Source organism: Rattus norvegicus, chromosome 10 (genome assembly GCF_036323735.1).
Source record: "Rattus norvegicus strain BN/NHsdMcwi chromosome 10, GRCr8, whole genome shotgun sequence".
Classification (NCBI taxonomy): Eukaryota; Metazoa; Chordata; class Mammalia; order Rodentia; family Muridae; genus Rattus; species Rattus norvegicus.
In genome coordinates this window covers 82,532,196-82,550,170 of record NC_086028.1, presented here as the reverse complement: position 1 = coordinate 82,550,170, position 17,975 = coordinate 82,532,196, and the positions used below count along the sequence as shown (strand labels likewise).

Sequence of the window (17,975 nt, the reverse complement as noted above, 5' to 3'; positions counted from 1 at the left end):
TCCTTGGTCAGTGCTGAGTACTGAACCCAGGATTGACTTCCTGCGTGCTAGACAGTCACTCTACTCCTTTGGAGATGGACCTTTTGGAGCGGCATGAGTCCATATACTGCAGTGGCTGTGAACTTTCCCCAGAGCTTGAGAACCTGTATTTTTCAATGAGCGGTCACAGGCCAAAGTCTAGGACAGTCTTTATTGGAGCTTGGAATGTCATAGCAATTCACCTGACTCAGGCAAACTGGGAAATTGAGCAGCAACTGTAACAGACACCAGCAACAGCGGAGGTGTCCTGGCTACATGAGGAAGCCTGCTCGCCGGCGAGCAGGACACACACACACTCCTACACAAACGTACGCTCACACTGGCTCACTCCCTCCTGGGTGGATCTGAGACCAGGCACCCCAGACTGCTCTCCACCTCTTGGGACTTTTGCTAAGCTGAGCCTGAGGGGACCACTGGTGGAGCAGGGATGGAGGAGCCGGAAGCCAAAGGTGCTTTGCAGTTTGGGAGAAGGGGATGCAGGACAAGGGATGGGTCAGGGCACAGGGAAGATGCTGAAGGGAGGACAGATGGGAAAGGAGGCATCTCCTGTCCTTCACTCACTCCAACACAGCCAACACAGGCAACACCCTGGGCACGGGAAGTCTGGGTAGCATCAAGGGGCCCTCTGTGTCCAAGGAAGGCACTGAAATGGGGGACGGATCTGGGGAAACTGGCATCCCTCCCAAACGCTCCCAGAGGAGGAGGGTGGCTGAGCGAGAAGGGTCTGACACGCCAGACTTGGGGTAACAAGACGGGGGGTGGGGGGAACACAGACTCCACTTCCATCCCAGCGGTGGAACGGGACTGTGCTGAGATACAACCCCTCTGGCCAGCAGAGGGGGAAAGGGCTGGAGCCTAGGCTGCCCCTTGGCACTCAAGGGCAGCGAGAGGGAGCCCGACCTCACCCACATGTCCATAGCAGGAGCTGGGGCAGGAGTGATGAGCTAGAGTCTCCTGCCCCGAGGCCAGGGTTACCAGAGCACAGCCCCATCCAGGTTCCCATAGCCTGGCTCAGCGCGTAGCCTCCAGTATGTATGGTTGGTCACCCACCACTCCTTGCCGCTGCTGTCTGTCTGTCGCCTGGGGAAAAAGCATCATTAGGTGTGGGTAGGGGACAGTCCAGTGCAGGTTAGGTCCCTGGTACTGCCTCCCACCGTCACCCTACTCAAAGAATAAGGGGCAATGAGGAGCCGGGCTGCGGAGGGATGCAGGGCAGGTAGGGCTGAAGCACCTGAAGAAGCGCGCCTGGTGGACTATGTTGTTTTCCTCCATTACTCTTCTCCGATCGCGCTGTAGCTGCTCTATCCTTCTCTTCTGGGCCTCAGCGGCCTGTATGTTCCCCTCCTCCAGGTATCTGACGATCCAGACCTCGGTCAGTGCACAGGCTAGTCTCGGGGGTCCCCAAACCCGAAGTCTCTTCCCCTTCCCCATTTTAAGGAGTTCCTTGAGGGACCCAGCCAGGCACTGACCTCTGGTCAGGCCGTAGCCGTGTGTCAGTGGAAGGCAGCGTCCTCTTCAGCTCTGCCGTCAGCTCATTCAACTCCAGGGCAAACTGCGTGAACCCGAAGTTTCGCTCATGGTCTGGGGGCATCGAGTCTGGGGGAGGCAAGGAGCTGGGACAGGTGAACTATGTTAGAGCCATCCTCATCCTTCCCAGCCCGCCCAGGACACCCCACTTACTGGGTTTCCAAATGCACTGCCCACCCGGTGGGGGGCCTCGGTACAGTCCCTCATGCCACTTCCCGAAGAGGCGGTGGAGGACGCGGCCACTCCTGCTAAGCACCGCACCTTGTACCTCATGGATGTTAGAACTCCAGTACTTGGCCTAGGGTGGAGAAGGCGGCCCGAGTGAGGAGCTCTCTCTACGTCCCAAAGATGTCCGGATTAGAGGCCTCTCTCACGGTGGAGGGGCGGGGTCAGGGTGGAGGGGCGGGGTCAGGGCAGCAAGCCTACCTTGCAAAAGGTGATTTTGCAGTGGCAAGAGCTATCTTGTGTATTTCGGATAAGCACTTCTCCGTAATGCTCGATCCAGCGCTGGCCACTCAGGATGTTGTGAATACAGGACGTTACCTTGTTCCACTCAAAGTGATCCCCAAACCTGAGAGAGACAGACACATAGGTAAACAGTCAGTCAGCCCTGGGAGGAAAAGGTGGGCTTTGAAGGAACTGTTCCCAGCTTGCGGTATCAAGTCACATGGGCCCGAAAGAAGGAGTCCCAGGGTCCTAGTGCCGGCCCTGTGAGGTATGACCCTGTTCATACAGCAGAGTCGTGAGTGAATGTGCCTGTATCCATTAGAAAGTCCCTGAGTGCCCCAGAATACGAGAATCCCAACCACTCTCTGGTTCTGGGTTTTCTTGAGTCAGAGTTCCCTGGGTAGCCCTGGCTGGCCTTGGGATTTGCTGTATAGCCCAGGCTGCCTTGAACCCACAGATAGCCACTTGCTTCAGCTGTCCAAATGCTGGGATTAAAGACAATGTGCTCCACCACACCAGGCCCATCTGTATGACCGACTTAGAGTAGGACTTTCTATTTCAAGACAGGGTTTCTCTGTGTAGCCTTGGCTGTCCTGGAATGCACTCTGTAACCAGGCTGGCCTTGAACTCCAAGATGTGCTTGCCTCTGTCTCCCAAGTGCTTGGACTAAAGGTGTGTGCCACCACAGCCGGCTGAAATGAGGATTTTTGGACTTGGTTTGTGATTCATTTGTCCCAAGATTCATTTAGATGTCTGTGTATGTGTAGTGTATCCCAAGATTTATTTAGATTTCTCTCTGTCTCTCTGTCTCTGTCTCTCTCTCTCTTTCTGTGTGTGTGTGTGTGTGTGTGTGTGTGTGTGGTGTGCCTCGCATGCATGCTGGTTTGAAGTCTCAAGTGCATTTCTTAATGTGAATCACGATCAAAAAGTTGTGAAAGACACTTAGTCAGATGACCTCATTAGGCCCCGCCCCCACCCTGTTCTTAGACATCGCACCTTTTTTTTTTTTTACAGTAACTGTTGCAAATGCAAGTGTAACATGTACAGAGGCTGCCTGCTATAAGCTCCTGAAGCTTAGGGCTAGACCAGACCCCTCTAATCTGCCACAGCACTGGCCCCATGGGCAGCCAGCAGGCGCACGGGCAGGCCCGGCCACTACAGTACTCACCTGGGCAGGCTGACATTGACTGTCCCCACGGGCACGATCTCCAGGGATTTGCCCCAGAACTTGTTCTTCCATTTCATGTCTGGAATTCAGTTGGGGGAGGGACAGGGAGCAGCAGAGATGAGGCCAGAGTGATCCAGAATGTTCCAGCCACCCCCACCCCGCTATCCCTGACCTTCATGGTCATCCAGCCCCACATCCCTCACCTTGCCAGAAGATGAAGTTCTCAGATTCTGCATGACACGCGGAGATCGGGGGATGATGGGAGACCTTAATGAGCAAAGACGTCCTTAACACTGTCCTTGAGGAGCTTGGGATCTTCTAATATGCCTCCCTCTTACCCCAGGTTCTCTGACGTGACTTAGTTACACAAGAATCAGTTAATTGTAAGTCTTTTTTCCCCATTACCTCCAGTGGCCATCCAAGTCCTTATTCTCTCCTTCCGGTGGGGGCCCTGTGTTCTCCCTGCTCATCTGCCTTGCTGGCTAACCTTGGCCAGTCCTTAGATAGAGCCCTTAACCAGCCTGCTTTGGGCAGACATTCCCTGTAGTGTACCAAACAGGGCCTCCAGTCTGTGCCCTGAAACCTGGCCCTCCCTGAGGACCTGCTTCCGTCTCCATTTGCCTCCTCCCCATCTGATCACGGTTGGCTCTACTCTACAGTCTGGAAACTTTTGGCCTTATCCTCACTTGGAAATGGCTTCACATCTGCAACCTTCAAAGTGGACATTTCTACAGTCTCACCTCCCTGTTTCCTGGCCTTTCCCAGACTCTGGCTGCAGCCAAGACTTTCTCCTTACCACCCTGCTTTCTCGTGGCCTGTAGGCGGCACCTTGGCTTCCCTTCCTTCTACCCAGCATTCCTACCCTTGCTCCCCCCACTCTCCAGAAATGCCAGGGCATGGCTTGGTGAGTAAACATGCATGTCACTGGGGACTCAGCGGTTAAAGAGCACTGACTGCTCTTCCAGAGGTCCTGAGTTCAAATCCCAGCAACCACATGGTGGCTCACAACCATCTGTAATGGGATCCAGTGCCCTCTTCTGGTGTGTGTGAAGACAGCGATAGTGTCCTCAGATAAAAAATAAATCTTTTTTTGGGGGGTTGGGGATTTAGCTCAGTGGTAGGCGCTTGCCTAGCAAGCGCAAGGCCCTGGGTTCGATCCCCAGCTCCGGAAAAAAAAAATCTTTTTTTTTTTTTTGGAGCTGGGGACCGAACAAAAAATAAATCTTTTTTTTAAAAAGATTTATTTATTTATTATATTTAAGTACACTGTAGCTGTCTTCAGATACACCAGAAGAGGGCATCGGAACTCTTTACAGATGGTTGTGAGCCACCATGTGGTTGCTGGGAATTGAACTCATGACCTCTGGAAGAGCAGTCGGGTGCTCTTAACTGCTGAGCCATCTCTCCAGCCCAAAATAAATCTTAAAAACAAAAACAAAACAGCAACAACCAAAACCATGCTTGTCACCAACCCCGATAACTTGAGTTTGATCTCTAGAACCTACATGGTGGAAAGAGAGGACAGACTCCGCAAGCTGCTCTCTGACTTCCACACGTGTGCTGCATGTGGAACATATGCTCATAGACACATACATACATAAATAAATGCAGTAAGCAACTGAGGACCTTAGTTCAATTCCCACTTGGACAAATCCCGACTGCCTGTAACTCTAGTTCCAAGGGATTCGGCGACCTCTTCTGGCCTTTGTGGCTACCTGCACACACGTGGCATAGCCACATACATCATAAATAAAAATAATGCATCTTGGAGACCAGAGAGTCGTCTCAAGAGTTAAGAACACTGGCTGCCCTTTTGGAGAACTTCGTTTTGGTTCCCAGCACCCACATGGAGGCCCACGACAGCCTGGGACTCCAAGTTCCAGGAGCTCCCTCTGGCCTCCATGAACGTGGCACATGGGCGTACATGTAGGCAAAACACTGATACAGACATAATTAAAATACAGAAACAAGCTTGGCTGGACAGCCACTCTTTGTATCCATCCCTGGCCGAGACCTTATCTGGACACACACAATCTACAGGGGAAAGATCCAGCTTCATATAGCTCTACATCTAGGCCCTGGGCGCTTAGCCATCTTCTAAGGCCCTAAGCCTGAGCCACCCCTAAGGCCCTCTGCTCCTGCAGTGAGAGGGAGAACAGAGAACAGGAACAGTTAACTCCTTCCACTCTGGCCTCACTCCTGCTCCTGCTCCCCTCCTCAGCTCCCCTCCCCTGCACCACAGCTCTTCCTCCACTGCTCTTCACCCCTGCTCCTGCTCCCCTCCTCAGCTCCCCACCCCCATGCCGCAGCTCTCCTCAGCTCTCCCACACCTTCTCCCTTCAGTCCTTCTCTCTGCGTGGCCTCTTCTCTCTGAACGAAAGGATTTCCTGTTTCTCCCATCCTAAGCTGCAAGCCTCCCCTTTCTTTTCCCACACAAGCACGCATAGCCCTTTTATTCATAATCTCCCCAAACAGGAAACAATTCAAATGTCAATCAAAAAGAAAACAAGCAAATTGCGGTGTGTCCGCACAAAGGCGTATTCAGTAATGAAGGAACAAAACTACGGGCACACTCGGCCTTATGAACAAGGCTTTATACTGCGTGATGGGAACCATCAGCAAGAGTGCAGGGGCTATGACTGCATCCTCAGCCTTCCCTCTCTAGAGATGGACGTCCTGCTGGCATCTGTGGTCACCATTCCTGCTAGCACACCTAGTAGCAAAGGTCCTCCCCGGGGGTCAGAATGGGAGGCTGCCTCCCGATGTACGCTCTATTCTGCTTTGTAAAATTTTCTTTCTCTTCCCTGGCACACACCTTTCATCTCTGTTCTCAGGAAGTGGAGGCAGGTTCAAGGCCAGCCAGGGTTACGTCGCCGTAAGACTTTGCCTCAAAAAACAAAGCAAAACGCCACCGACAAAAACTGGACCAATTCGTCTCTCTGCCTTGTGGTAACCTTTCTTGAAAACAGTTGCATTTTTTCCTAGTTTTGAATTACATTTTTTTTCTTAAAAAAGTTATGTGAATGAGTGAGTGCCCACGCGGATGCATATGTGTTATATGTCTGCAAAGACCAGAAGAGGGCATCGGACCTCCTGGAACTGGAATTACGGTCAGTTGTGAGCCACATTGTGGTGCTGGGCACTGAACCTGGGTCCTCTAGGTATTCTCCATCCCTGAGCCATCTCTCTAAACCCTAGTGTGTGTGTGTGTGTGTGTGTGTGTGTGTGTGTGTGTGTGTGTGTGTGTGTGTGTGTGTGTGTGTGTGTAAATATGCACCCATACACATAAATACACTTATGTTTAGGGAATGGAAAGGTGGATCAGCAGTTAAGAGAATATACTGGGAACCTCCTCAAAACATCCTACAGCTACTGCTCCAAAGAAATCTAACGCCCTCTTCTGCCCTCCTTGGGGACTGCATTCATATGATGCCTGTCTCTGTCTCTCTCTCTCTCTGTCCCTCTCTCTCATATATTATTTATTCAAGAGTCCATACCAGGGGTTGGGGATTTAGCTCAGTGGTAGAGCGCTTGCCTAGCAAGCGCAAGGCCCTGGGTTCGGTCCCCAGCTCCAAGAAAAAAGAAAAAGAGTCCATACCAACCCTTTGGGAGCGGTTAGAATCTATTTTATAGTGTGTTGGTCACTGACCTGATAAGTCATAATCGTTCAGAAAGCATGAGTTTTATCAGGTAAGGGCAGCTACTGGGCAGGCACTGGAAATCCGGACTGCATTCATATGATGCCTCTCTCTGTGTCTCTCTGTCTCTGTCTCTCTCTCTCACTCTCCCTCTGTCTCCGTCTCTCTCTTTGTCTCTGTCTCTCTCCCTCTGTCTCTCTCTGATTCTGTTTCTGTCTCTCTTTGTGTCTCTCTCTCTCTCTCTCACACCACACACACACACACACACACACACGCAGCTTCTCAGTGTAAACAAATGAATCCAAGTTCAATTTCCAGCACCCACATGGCAGCTTACAAATATCTATTACTCCAGTTCCAGGGGATCTGATGCACTCTTTTGTCCTCTGCAGAACCAGGTAGGCAAGTACTGTACAGTAGGGGAGGACCTACTGTACAGGTAGGCAAAACACACACATAAAGTTTAATATATCTACATACGTACCTATAAATGCCTGTTCGTCTTACCTGTGTCTGTACACAGGAGCATGTGTGGAGGTCAGAGGACAATTTGTCGGAGCTCGTTTGTTCTTTCTACCATGTAGGTCATGGAGATTGGACTCAGGTCGTCAGACTTAGCGGCAAGCACCCTTACGTGCTGAGCTATCACACTGGTTCTTTTTCTAGATTTTATTCTTATTTTGTAACTTTCACTCTTCTTGGGGAAAGGGGAAGTGGGGGAGGGACTAGGAGAGGAGGAAGGGAAACTGCAGTTGGGATGTAATGTATGAGAGAAGAATAAAGTTTAAAACAAAACAGGGCACTGGAGAGATGGCTCAGTGGTTAAGAGCACTAACTGTTCCTCCAGAGGTCCTGAGTTCAATTCCCAGCAACCACATGGTGGCTCACAACCATCTGTAATGGGATCTGATGCCCTTTTCTGGTGTATCTGAGGACAGCTACTGTTGTGCTCCTATACATAAAATAAATAAATCTAAAAAAGATAAAATCTTTCCCTCTTGTCAGGGTTGTCCAACCTTTTTTGAGGGGGAGGGTTGAGGCAGGGTCTCTCTCACTTTATATAGTCCTGACTCTCCTAGAACTCGCTGTGTGGACCACTGGCCTCAAACTCACAGAGACCTTTACCTCCCTAGGAATGGCATTAAAGGCACATGCCACCACACCTAGCCTTGTCCGACATTTGACACAGCAATATGATGTTATCTACAAAAGTGTTGGGCTGACGTCACACTTGTCCATGGATGCACTCGGCCAGTGTGGGCTGCAAGCTGAGTACACCTGCTACACTCTATAACTCCATTTCTGCCCTGTCCTTTCTGCCCCTGGTCCCACGGACCACTGACCCTCCAGGTGACACCTGATTTGTCACCTCATGCCAGCCCCAGGTCTGCAGGCCTCAAAGTCAACAGGACATTCCTCTGAGGAAGTGCCACCCAGTGGGCAACATGGTTCGGCTCCTTTCTTACCTTTCACCACTCTCTTGCTAGGTGGCACCTGCACCCATGCACAAAGTCTCTTCAACTAGAAAGACAGGACCGTCCAGCTTTCTCCCTCAGCTCACCAACCTCACTTCCCGGTACTGTAAGAGGCCCCTCCACACTTGTTCCAATCTGCTGCCCACACAAGGTTGGCAGCTCCTTGGAGCTGGGCCCTTCACTGCGCCATGGGTGGGTACCCTGGTACAGGGTCGGCCACTTCCCAGGTCTCTCTCCATCTACCTGGCTGCTGAGTTCTGTCAGTGGTGATGCAAATAAGAGCTCCTGAATCCAGTGTGCCACGGGCTAAGTGCAGGATGTCCTTGGCTCTCAGGCAGATGACTTTAATGGCCCGATAATGGCCTCTGCCAACTGTTGCACACCACTGCCCGAGTGTTCTTTAGAGATTGCCACTGCAAACGTGCCCGAGTCCCCCACGCCTCCCACAGCCTTCAGATTTAGAAGCAAATAAAATCCCAGAATCCACCTCACCTTCACCTACAAAGCACAGGGTTTAGCCTGCCCTCAGCCCTGTCTCTAGCTTTGCTGAAGTTGATCCACCCTGTTCTACACACATGTGAAACAAACCATTCTTCCAGCTCCTTACCCAGGCTTTCTCCAATCCACCCTTCGAGACCTAGCTAGCAGTGCCACTCCCCACAGCACACCGTGGGATGTGCCTTTGGATACCCCATAAGTTCTGCTTCCCTCTGCCTCCCATAAGAAGAGCAGGGCCCTTCCCCATTAGCACGTCCCTGGCCCGGGGCCACTGCTTCCTGCTCTTCTCTGTGCACTAGCTCCGCTGGCCCACTTTCTGGTCCCCACAGCCCAGGCCCTCCCTGGCCCAACCCTGGAAATAGTCCTCCCACCTCGGGGCCCACACCTGCTCGCTGATAAAACGGAAACCCCGGTCAGGCCGCTCACACTCGTAGGTCTCTCCCAGGACCGGGTTGAAGGGCTTGCATCCCGCCCGGTGGTACGTGGAGGAGTAGGCAGAGACAGCAAAGGCTGCGATGTATACCTGTGGGCAGGCCAAGCGGAGTGCCGTAGGTAAAGAAGCCCCGGAATGGGGACAGTAGCCCGCCGCAAGCAAAGTCCGGGACTTGGATGTAGTGCTCCAACATCTGGGACCCACCCGGCAGGGGCCTGGGATGACAGACAGAACCCGAGGAGAAACAGGTGGCCCTGAGTGGGTACCATGCGCTCGCAGGGGTCAGCCATGCGGCTGGCCTGGTCCAGGAGGCTGCTGTACTCCAGCTCCTCGCAGAGCCTCTGCAGCGTGTTGAGCGGCTCGTTGAGCTGCACGGGCATCGACACCTTGGACAGGTCTTTGCCGATATTGTTGCGGAGGATATTCCACAGGCTCACGTCTGTCCCGGGCCCACTGGCAGCTGGCAAGCAGCGGCGTCGAGGGGGCCCTACGGCAATCCCTGGAACACAGGCCCCTGGGCCAATGCAAACGCTTTAGTCTCCCTCTGGACACTGGCATTCCAGACATGCCAAGACCACGGCACAATTGCCTCCTAACCACCTGAGGCATTCCAGCGGTGCCCACTATGGTAGGTGACCGGCATCTGACTGTTTGTGATAGCCTGGGGATGTGCGTGGGCAGCAGGGCTAAAAACCACCCAGACAGGATGGGTCCACTGCTGTACACAGTGCACAGAAGCTGGACCGATGAACGAAACAGACGCCAGGGTCCAGATTCTCCACTGTCCTCCCGCTATTCTGGAGGGACAGGGTCCCCTTGAGTTCCAACTGCCTGTGGAGCTGAGAATAACCTTAATCTCACTCTTCTGCCGCCACCTCCTGAGTGCTTGCTGGAATTATAGGCGTCTGCCGCCATTCTCAGTTCATGCTGCACTGGCATCTGAACCCAGGGCTTTGTACGTAGGAGGCAACAGTCTACAAACCATGCTATACTCCCTGTCTCTGGCCATTTTGAGTAAAATGCCAAGCCCAAAGCTACTCTGCTAATGTGCTCAAGTGGAACCACGTGTCCCCCTGCCATACCCTATTACAGCCAATGGGATGAGGGCCAGCACCGTTCCCAAGTCTGGTGCACCCAACCCCAGGAAGTGATGCCCCCATATATATCTCAACTCGTGGTTCCAAGGTTAATTCTAGAATCAGTACCCAAAGCCAATCTCCCACCAGACACAAAGGACTGCCCCCTCATGACCTAGGCCACCAGCAAACAGCTGCTCTACACATAAACCCAGGTTCCCCCTCGTCTCGCGGCCCTCATCTAGTTGGTACCTTTTGGATAGCGGTCAGCTCCCCTGATGTCCAGGACCTCTTCAGACAGGCTGGTGGTGATCTCACTAGCACATGACTCTTCCTCCTCAGAACCCTGGGTGGGAAAAATTGGTAGGTAGGGGTAAAGAGACGGGCAATGCCCAGGACCTGGTAAGAATGTGATGAGTTAGCCCTTTGCTGGAAACCCTAAGATATTGTCCTGTCACGGCTGGTACCAACTTGTAGAAAAGAGCTGAGAACTTGGTAAGCTAGAGAGGAAAGAGGAGTTGATGGTACTGAGATGCTGAGTCTGGGTCAAAGGAGAATGAAAGCTGAAATGGGCTCATGGGAAGGATAACTTCTGAGAGCCGACAGGTAAGGCATGGCCAACAAGGAGAAGAGGTTTCTGGATCCGCACAAATCTTAACAGCTGGGTGTGCTCTCAGAAATGGCTGCTGAGGTGGTGAAAAAGAGCACAGGGATCTCCGGGCCCCACACCCATCCTGCCCAAGTCCCTTCTCTCCTGCTGCCAGCTCCCTCCTCCCTCACCTCATTCTCAGAAGAACTGGCAGAGAGGAGCACCTCACAGGCATCAAAGAACTCGGTGTGGGAGTCAGCGAGGGACAGCACGCTGCTCTGGGACAGCTGGGGGGTCAGCTCCCGGCCTTTCCTGTACAGAGCTTCTTGCTGTGGGAACCAGATGGAGGCGAGACCTCAGAGGCCACTGGAGTGACAGTTCCTAGAGAGGGAACTGTCCACCCCCCACCAGACTCAACCCCTGCTAAGCGGAAATAGCAGAGGGAGGAGAGAGCTTAAGGGAGAGGGATAAACTTGGACTTGGAAGAAGTGCTGGACACAACAGAGCCTGCCTCCACCCTTCTCCCTTGCTGGCCCACTCAGTCTGGACCCATACCCCATGGACGGGTGCAGCTGTGTCTCCATCTTGCAGATTAGAAGACTGAGGCTCAGAATACAAAGCTGGCATGCAATGACCACATTCGGACTCTAATCCAGCCTGACTACTACTGAGGGACCATGAGTCCACTGATTAGATTCTTTAGGTTTTAGTTTTGTCATGCAGATATGTCCAACCTGTGGCCCAAGAGCCATACACAATTGAAGGCAAACTAATGCAAAATCATAAACGTATTTAAAGCACTGTAAAAATTGTTTGTAACTTTTTGTTGTTATTAACTTGTTTATACACTTTTGTTTGTTTGCTTATTCAAGACAGGGAGGGTCTCTCTGTGTAGCCCTGACTGTCCTAGAACTTACTCTGTAGACCAGGCTGGCCTTGAATTCATAGTGCTCCACCTGCCTCTGCCTCCCAAGTGCTGTGACTACAGGGGTGGATTATGCTGCTCTTGGGTGTGAATTGGGATGTGAAAAGGCTGGGCAGGCCTGCTAAAGGGTAAGAACCAGCTCTGAAGTAAAAACAGAAGTCTCAGAAGCCAGACGTGCGGCTCAGACATAGACCTCTTGCCTAGCATGGGCAAGGCCCTGGGCTCACGCCTCAGTACTACAACCAAACCAAACCAAACCAAACCAAAATATGATGCACAAGCCATCTCCAAGATCAGTCAAGAGAACTGTGGTGTTATGTGAGAGAAAGGGAACCTGGATTCCCTCCAACCCCTCCCCGTATTTCTAGACTAAAAAAAAAAAAAAGTAATAATAATAAAAATAAATAAAATAAAATCAACCCTGGCCCCTGTTAGGAAAAGCACAGGGAGGACTCCATTGTCTACCCTCGAGCCTCACCTCCTCCGGGTTCAGGGAACTGAAGGAGTCTGCTGTGGTGTCTGAGGATATGGAGAGTGAGTGGAGACGTCTCTGACCATCCGGAGCCTCAGAAACCTGAGGCAGAGGGTGAGGGACTGGGTGTGGGAAGGGGAAATCCTCCCCATCTACCACCCGCACCAACTCAGGGGCAGCCCCTGTCAACCCCCAGCCCTGGCACAGATTTTGCCAATGGGACCTGCAGTCCTCAGTCTTGGGCCCTCCCTCTGATCAGCTATCATGTCCCCGAGGCTCACCGCCATCCTTGACAACTCTGAGCCCTGGTGCAGGTCTCTCAGTCGGTCCCGTTCTGTGGTGAGGGCAACCAGGACACTGCTGAGGGAGTTGTGCACTGTCGGGGACAGACCACACAGTCAGACTCCGTTTCCTCTCCCGACGGACCTCTCGACCCCGCTCCTAGCCCCTACCTAGCCCGTACTCACCCTTCTGGGCCAGAGCCCAGAAACTGCGCTGTAAATGGGCATAGTCCGGAGGTGGCAGGCCACGTGGGCCAGAAGTGTCCCGAGATTCCAGGTAACGAGACAGGTTGGGAACAGAGCCATGCAGACGGCCAACCTGACAGTGAACACGAAGGGTGAAGGGGCGCCTCCTTCAGAGCATTGTGTCCCTGCAACTTGGGGCTCAGCACCCCATCTCACCCGTCCAATGGTGTCATCCTTGGCAAAGCCCTGTGTGCACCACATGCGGCTGGTCCGTTTCCCCTTCTTGGGTCTCTCGGTCGTCACTGAGGCCTGGCACGTTGAAGAGTAATTTCAGTCACAGAGTTGGGAGAGACCATGGAGGAGCGCACAGATTGCCCGGGCGGGCATAAGGGTGCAGCATGCTGGCAGTAATCCAGGCAAATGGAGCAGAGAAACCGTCCGGAGACTGCTGGGCAGGTATGAAGTAGGCAGGCCTGACCCCATGAAGTGATGGGGATAAGGGGCCCTGAGCATTCCCTGCCCATTCCTCTGGCCCTTACCTGGTGTGTGGGGATCACAGGGGCGGAGGGGATTCTGTGTAGGGACTCCAGGCTCTGAAGGAGTCTGTGTAGTTCCTGCAGCTTACCCTGGCATTCTGACAGCGCTGGGGGAGAAGGAAGAAGAGGGCACTGCTCTCGTAGAGGTACTAGGGTTCCCTGTGTGTCCCCACCCCACCCCTGACCAACGACCTCCCTCAGGTTCTTTCCACCCAAAAAGGTCACTGGCGCCAGGGAGAGTTTGACACTTTTCTGTGTGTCTGTCTCAGGAGTGCAAGCACTTCCAGTTCTCTGGTGTAGCTGCTTCTGATTTTCTGGGAGGCCAATGGTCTATCCTCACCCTGTCTGCAGACCACCTCTCACCTCTTTTGCCTGTGCACGGGCTCCGTTCCCTTACTATACCTCCTTATTTATACACACTACCCTCTCTGGGTCACTCTCTTGGTTTCTTACTGCAGGAATACATTTCTAGGGCACAGCCTTCCCCTGTTGCTATTCAGAAATTTTACTGCGTTGCATCAAGCAGAAGTCCCAGTGCCTGCTGTGTGCCCAGGGCACGAGCCCACTATCTTTCCTAAGTTGGAGCTCCTCAGGGCCAAGAAGATTTGACAGAGAGGACTTGATCATTTTGGAGGCAGAGGGGGGTTCCCTCTGAGGAAGTGGTGCACATTCTCCCTTCTTGTTGATACTTCCCAGATCTGAGAACATGGGCCCTACCCACAGAGGCCCTGGGCCAGGCACCCTCACCATGAGAACATCGGTCTAGCCCATCACTGTCCCTCAGCCAGGATGACACTTTCTCTCGAGGTCCAACCCCAGGTAAGGCTGAGGCACTGCCTGCTGTTAGCGTCTGGGTGCCAGGAGCCTATGGGGAGTAAGTCAAGGGTCAGGAAAGATGGTGTCCAACCCTCTAGATCTCAGTTCCCAACAACCTCCACCAGATCGTCCTATAACCTGCTCTCACTCCAGGCCCCATCTTACCTTCCGGTGAGTGGCATTGGGCAGGTCCGAGCGCTGGGCCAAACGGTGGGCTCGAAGCTGAGACACCCAGCTTTGGAACAGGTCCTGAGATTTGATCTGAAGAAGTGTTGGAGAGAGGTGAGAAGGGAGGGGTTGCTCCCCAGGAGCAAAATATCAGGTCTCCAGGCATGCAGGGAATTTCCCTAGAGCACCCAGTCTGCACAAAACCCTATCACAGTCGGAGGATGACATTCCAAGCATCAGAGTTCTTAGTCCTAAATCTGTGAACAGCCAGCCACCAGAGTGGGCTGGCTCCTGGCTGTTTTGCACAATAGAAACTTTCTTCTCCTCAAACTCTAAGAAGAGCCCTCGGCAACTATGCTTCTGCCTTGACCACCTCTGCCAGGCTGGTACCCACAACACTCTGTCCTCAGGAATGTCACCTTTAGGTGGTAAATGTTGTCTTCTGTGTCGAGGTCAATGCGCTGGGCCTTTTTGTTGATGGACATGACGGATAGCCGGACATCGATGGAGCCATGAACCTTCCCCTTGGTGATCTGGAGTGGAGGGTTGGTGGGGACAGGGGAATGGCTTGAGGATCTCTGGAGCACAGTGTCATCATCTCCTGGAGGCCACTCCAGATTCAAGGGTCAAGCACCTCGAGCCGTATACAGAGGGGCTTTTTCGTCACCTCATGGGTACAGAACATTATGCTATGTCCAGCTTCACCCAGGTCTGAGAGGTCATAAAAATACTAACACCCCTGGGAGTCTATGTGGAGGAGGAAGGACCACGCCCTGGAAGGAGCCTGAGAGTCCAGCCTTGCTTCTTGTTCCCAGCACAAGAGGAGGACAAGGTCTAAGGTGACAAAGCCCCCATTTCTTGGGCACTCAATTTGCATCATTTGATAGCTCTACAGGTGGCCGAGTGTGCCCCACACCCCGTGTCAGCAGGAAGGAGGCTGAGTCCCAGGGAAGCAGTTGTCTCATGGTGTTTTGGGTTCTAGGGGGCCACAGAGGAAACCAAAATGCAAACCTGCTCATTTCTAATAGCAAAAGGTACAGCTTCTACACATAACTTATATATACGGTCTCCGTGTGTCCTTTAAGCACTTCTAGACGACTTCTAATCCCTAATGGCAAGCAATGGGCATGCTATGGGCTCACGGTTCTAGTGTTTAAGGGAATCATAACAAGGAGAAAACCTATGTGTTTAGTACAGACGGATTTTGAAAGTTTGCATGGGTGGTGTGTGTGTGTGTGTGTGTGTGTGTGTGTGTGTGTGTGTGTGTGTTTAAATTGTTGAATCTGCAGATGTGGAGCCTAAGGATGCAGAAAGCCAACTGTATCTGGACAGAGGTTGCTGAGAGGTGGAACTGAGTGAGATCCATACCCTGCTCTGGCTAACTCAAGACACCCCCCAACCTGCTCAGAGCATCCTGGGTCAGGCTCCCCCCACATCCCAAGCCCGGAACCTGACTCACATCTTGTCGAGTCGTGGCGTAGTGAAGGACCCCATCCTCGAGCACAAAGTACCTCTGTCCCAGAGGGGCAGGACCAGGCAGGCAGCCAGGAACACAGCGGGTGGAGAGAAAGCAAACACACACCGTTTTTCTTCTCCTTTCCACACAGGAACACCAGGGCTGTCCAGCAGCCTCCCTCTTGTAGCTCCTCCCTTGCCCTGCCACCCTACCTTGTGCCAGCCCTTAAGAGGCCACTTCCTCTTCTTGAGCAGGTGTCCTTCCTGTCTCTCAGGCATGATGTCTTCTGCTCCCAGCCTGCCCCGAGGCTCCTCCACCACCTCCCACAGCTCGGAGGCCTGAGGTCCAGGGTAGAGGGAGAGCAGCAGTTGGTGAGCTCACTACCGCAGTCCACGACCCAGGGACCCGAGCTCCGTCCACCCTCTGCCACTCTTCTACTCAGACCTGCTGGGTACTGCTGGGCTTTGAAGACTGAGTACTCTCAGCCAGGGAGGGAGTGTCTCTTTCCTGGAAGTCCATGAGGAAGAAGTTATTCCCTGGTGAGGACAGCAGAGCAGAGTGGGATGGGGAGAATGTCACCTTGTCCTGGGGGGACCCTTGAAGCAAGAGAGACCCATGAGTACCACCATACTGTCATGTGTCCCACCTCTGGTCCCTCCCGCACCGAGATACACATCCTCCACTCACATGCAGTCCTCACACCCCCAGGATGCCCTGACCGCCCCTGGGCCTGAGCAGCAACACCCAACCCGACCCCCACTGTGGCCGCTGCACCCAGTGGTTGGCTCTGCCTTGGATAACACCCAGGAATCCAGGAAACACTCTGTGTGTGTGAGGCTGGGGAGCAAAGTAAGAAAGGGGTCCAAGAAAAGAGACTAGGTGGGCAAGCTCAGTTGCTTCCTCCTCCAGAATCTCTTTGCCATCCCTCTGCCACAACTGCTCTGCAAACCAGCCTCAAACTTCTACTAATTGGCCCCTACAGCTGCCAGTTCTCAGGCTTCCATTTTCTGCATGGGGAAACCGAGGCCCGAGACAGTCCTAATTTCCCACGCCCCCTCTCACCATACGTGTCCAAGGATACCCACCTTGGACTCTCTTCCCTGCAAAGCCTCACCAGCCCCTTGCTACCATGTTAGTCCTCTGTGCTCCTGAGAAGCACCTCCCACTCAGAAGGAGCAGGACACTGGCCGGCTGAGACACTGTGGGTGGGAGAAGAGGTGGCCAAGAACATGTCGAGGTCCACCCAGGTCCCGCGGCAGTGCCCACAGGCGCCCTTGGCACCAGCTCTGGCCATCCTGGCTCCGCCAGGAGATCAATAATGCATGAGGGTGTGTGTGTGTGTGTGTGTGTGTGTGTGTGTGTGTGTGTGTGTGTGTGAAGGGGGAAGGGACAGGAGGGGTGATGTTGCCCTGTCTGGGGAAGCAGCTCAGTGCAGCTAGCAAGCACCTGAGGAGTTGAGGCCCAGAAGGGGCAGGGAAGTGACAGTGTAAGTGTGGCCAGGAGGTCACAGCATAAGGGCCCAGGCTACGAGAGGCTGGCCCAAGGGGAAACTCCTGCATTCAGCCATTTAAAGTTTCAAAACTCTTCCGGTGCTGGGGTATTTCTATGCCCTTTTCCTAGCCGCTAGAACCCTGGCCATTTGCGGCTGGCCCCCGGCAGAGGTGGGAGGTGTCTACCAGTAGGAAGGAGAGGTCGAGTGAGTCGGGTGAGTGCCATCCCCAAACCACCTCCATTCTTAGCGCCTTCACCAGAGGAGTGGACCAACCAGCTCCAGAAGAGAGGAAACCTTCCCAGGAATGTCAGGTAGTGTCAGCAAGGCCCCCTTACCCCAGGCTCCATGAACGTCAGTGCTTCTTGGTCCGTATGCTGATGTGCCTCTGAGACAGTCTCCGAGTCACCAGCTACCTCTTCACAGAGCTGAGCAGCAGCAGCAGCAGCAGCAGCAGCAGCAGCAGCAGCAGCCGCTGCAGAACCAGGAAGGAAGGAGACGTTGGAGCCTCCCCTCCAGCCGGATCTCCCCACCTGCCCCTCCCCCGTTGCCTCCTCCCGCCAAGCTCCGGGCTGCCGCTCAGCTCTGCCCCCCTGCTCTCGGGAGGACTAAGGACGGAGTGGTACCAAGTGACTTGGAAATGAGGGGCATAGTCCCCACTGGGCAGGCATAGTTCCACATGCTTGAGAGTACTGGATAAATGCTGGCTTCAAGCCACTGGAGGTAAAGGATTTATTCAAGCTAACGTGGCCTTGA

General features: G+C 53.4%; 1 protein-coding gene across 5 annotated transcripts; it reads right to left on the bottom strand.

Annotated features, from left to right (window-relative positions):
* Window positions 1-171: 171 nt before the first annotated feature.
* On the bottom strand, window positions 172-17,836 carry Osbpl7 (oxysterol binding protein-like 7). 5 transcript variants are annotated; one of them, XM_006247299.5, is made up of 23 exons: window positions 17,558-17,836; window positions 16,175-16,326; window positions 15,943-16,068; window positions 15,734-15,787; window positions 14,694-14,807; window positions 14,272-14,367; window positions 14,038-14,155; window positions 13,294-13,397; window positions 12,971-13,063; window positions 12,755-12,887; window positions 12,569-12,663; window positions 12,294-12,389; window positions 11,082-11,219; window positions 10,554-10,647; window positions 9,492-9,739; window positions 9,178-9,315; window positions 3,385-3,448; window positions 3,182-3,260; window positions 1,993-2,137; window positions 1,720-1,864; window positions 1,509-1,635; window positions 1,271-1,393; window positions 172-1,119 (listed from the first exon to the last, which is right to left on the bottom strand). In XM_006247299.5, exons 2-23 carry the CDS (start codon window positions 16,247-16,249, stop codon window positions 1,011-1,013), a joined length of 2,514 nt encoding a protein of 837 aa, XP_006247361.1. In that variant the 5' UTR covers window positions 16,250-16,326; window positions 17,558-17,836; the 3' UTR covers window positions 172-1,010. The 5 variants fall into 5 exon arrangements, 3 of the variants coding, with proteins under 3 accessions (XP_006247361.1, XP_006247362.1, NP_001100514.1); XM_006247300.5 differs by having other exon boundaries at window positions 16,175-16,266; window positions 17,558-17,754; NM_001107044.1 differs by lacking the exon at window positions 15,734-15,787 and having other exon boundaries at window positions 181-1,119; window positions 17,558-17,694.
* Between the last annotated feature and the right edge of the window lie 139 nt (window positions 17,837-17,975).

Bases quoted from the DNA above. Each gene is read 5' to 3' on its own strand.
- Osbpl7 (XM_006247299.5), bottom strand. From the start codon at position 16,249: ATGGACTTCCAGGAAAGAGACACTCCCTCCCTGGCTGAGAGTACTCAG. The intron at 16,069-16,174 runs GTCTGAGTAGAA...CCTGGACCTCAG, and splicing joins AGCCCAGCAGTACCCAGCAG to GCCTCCGAGCTGTGGGAGGT. The intron at 10,648-11,081 runs GTGAGGGAGGAG...TTTCCCACCCAG, and splicing joins CCAGTTCTTCTGAGAATGAG to GGTTCTGAGGAGGAAGAGTC.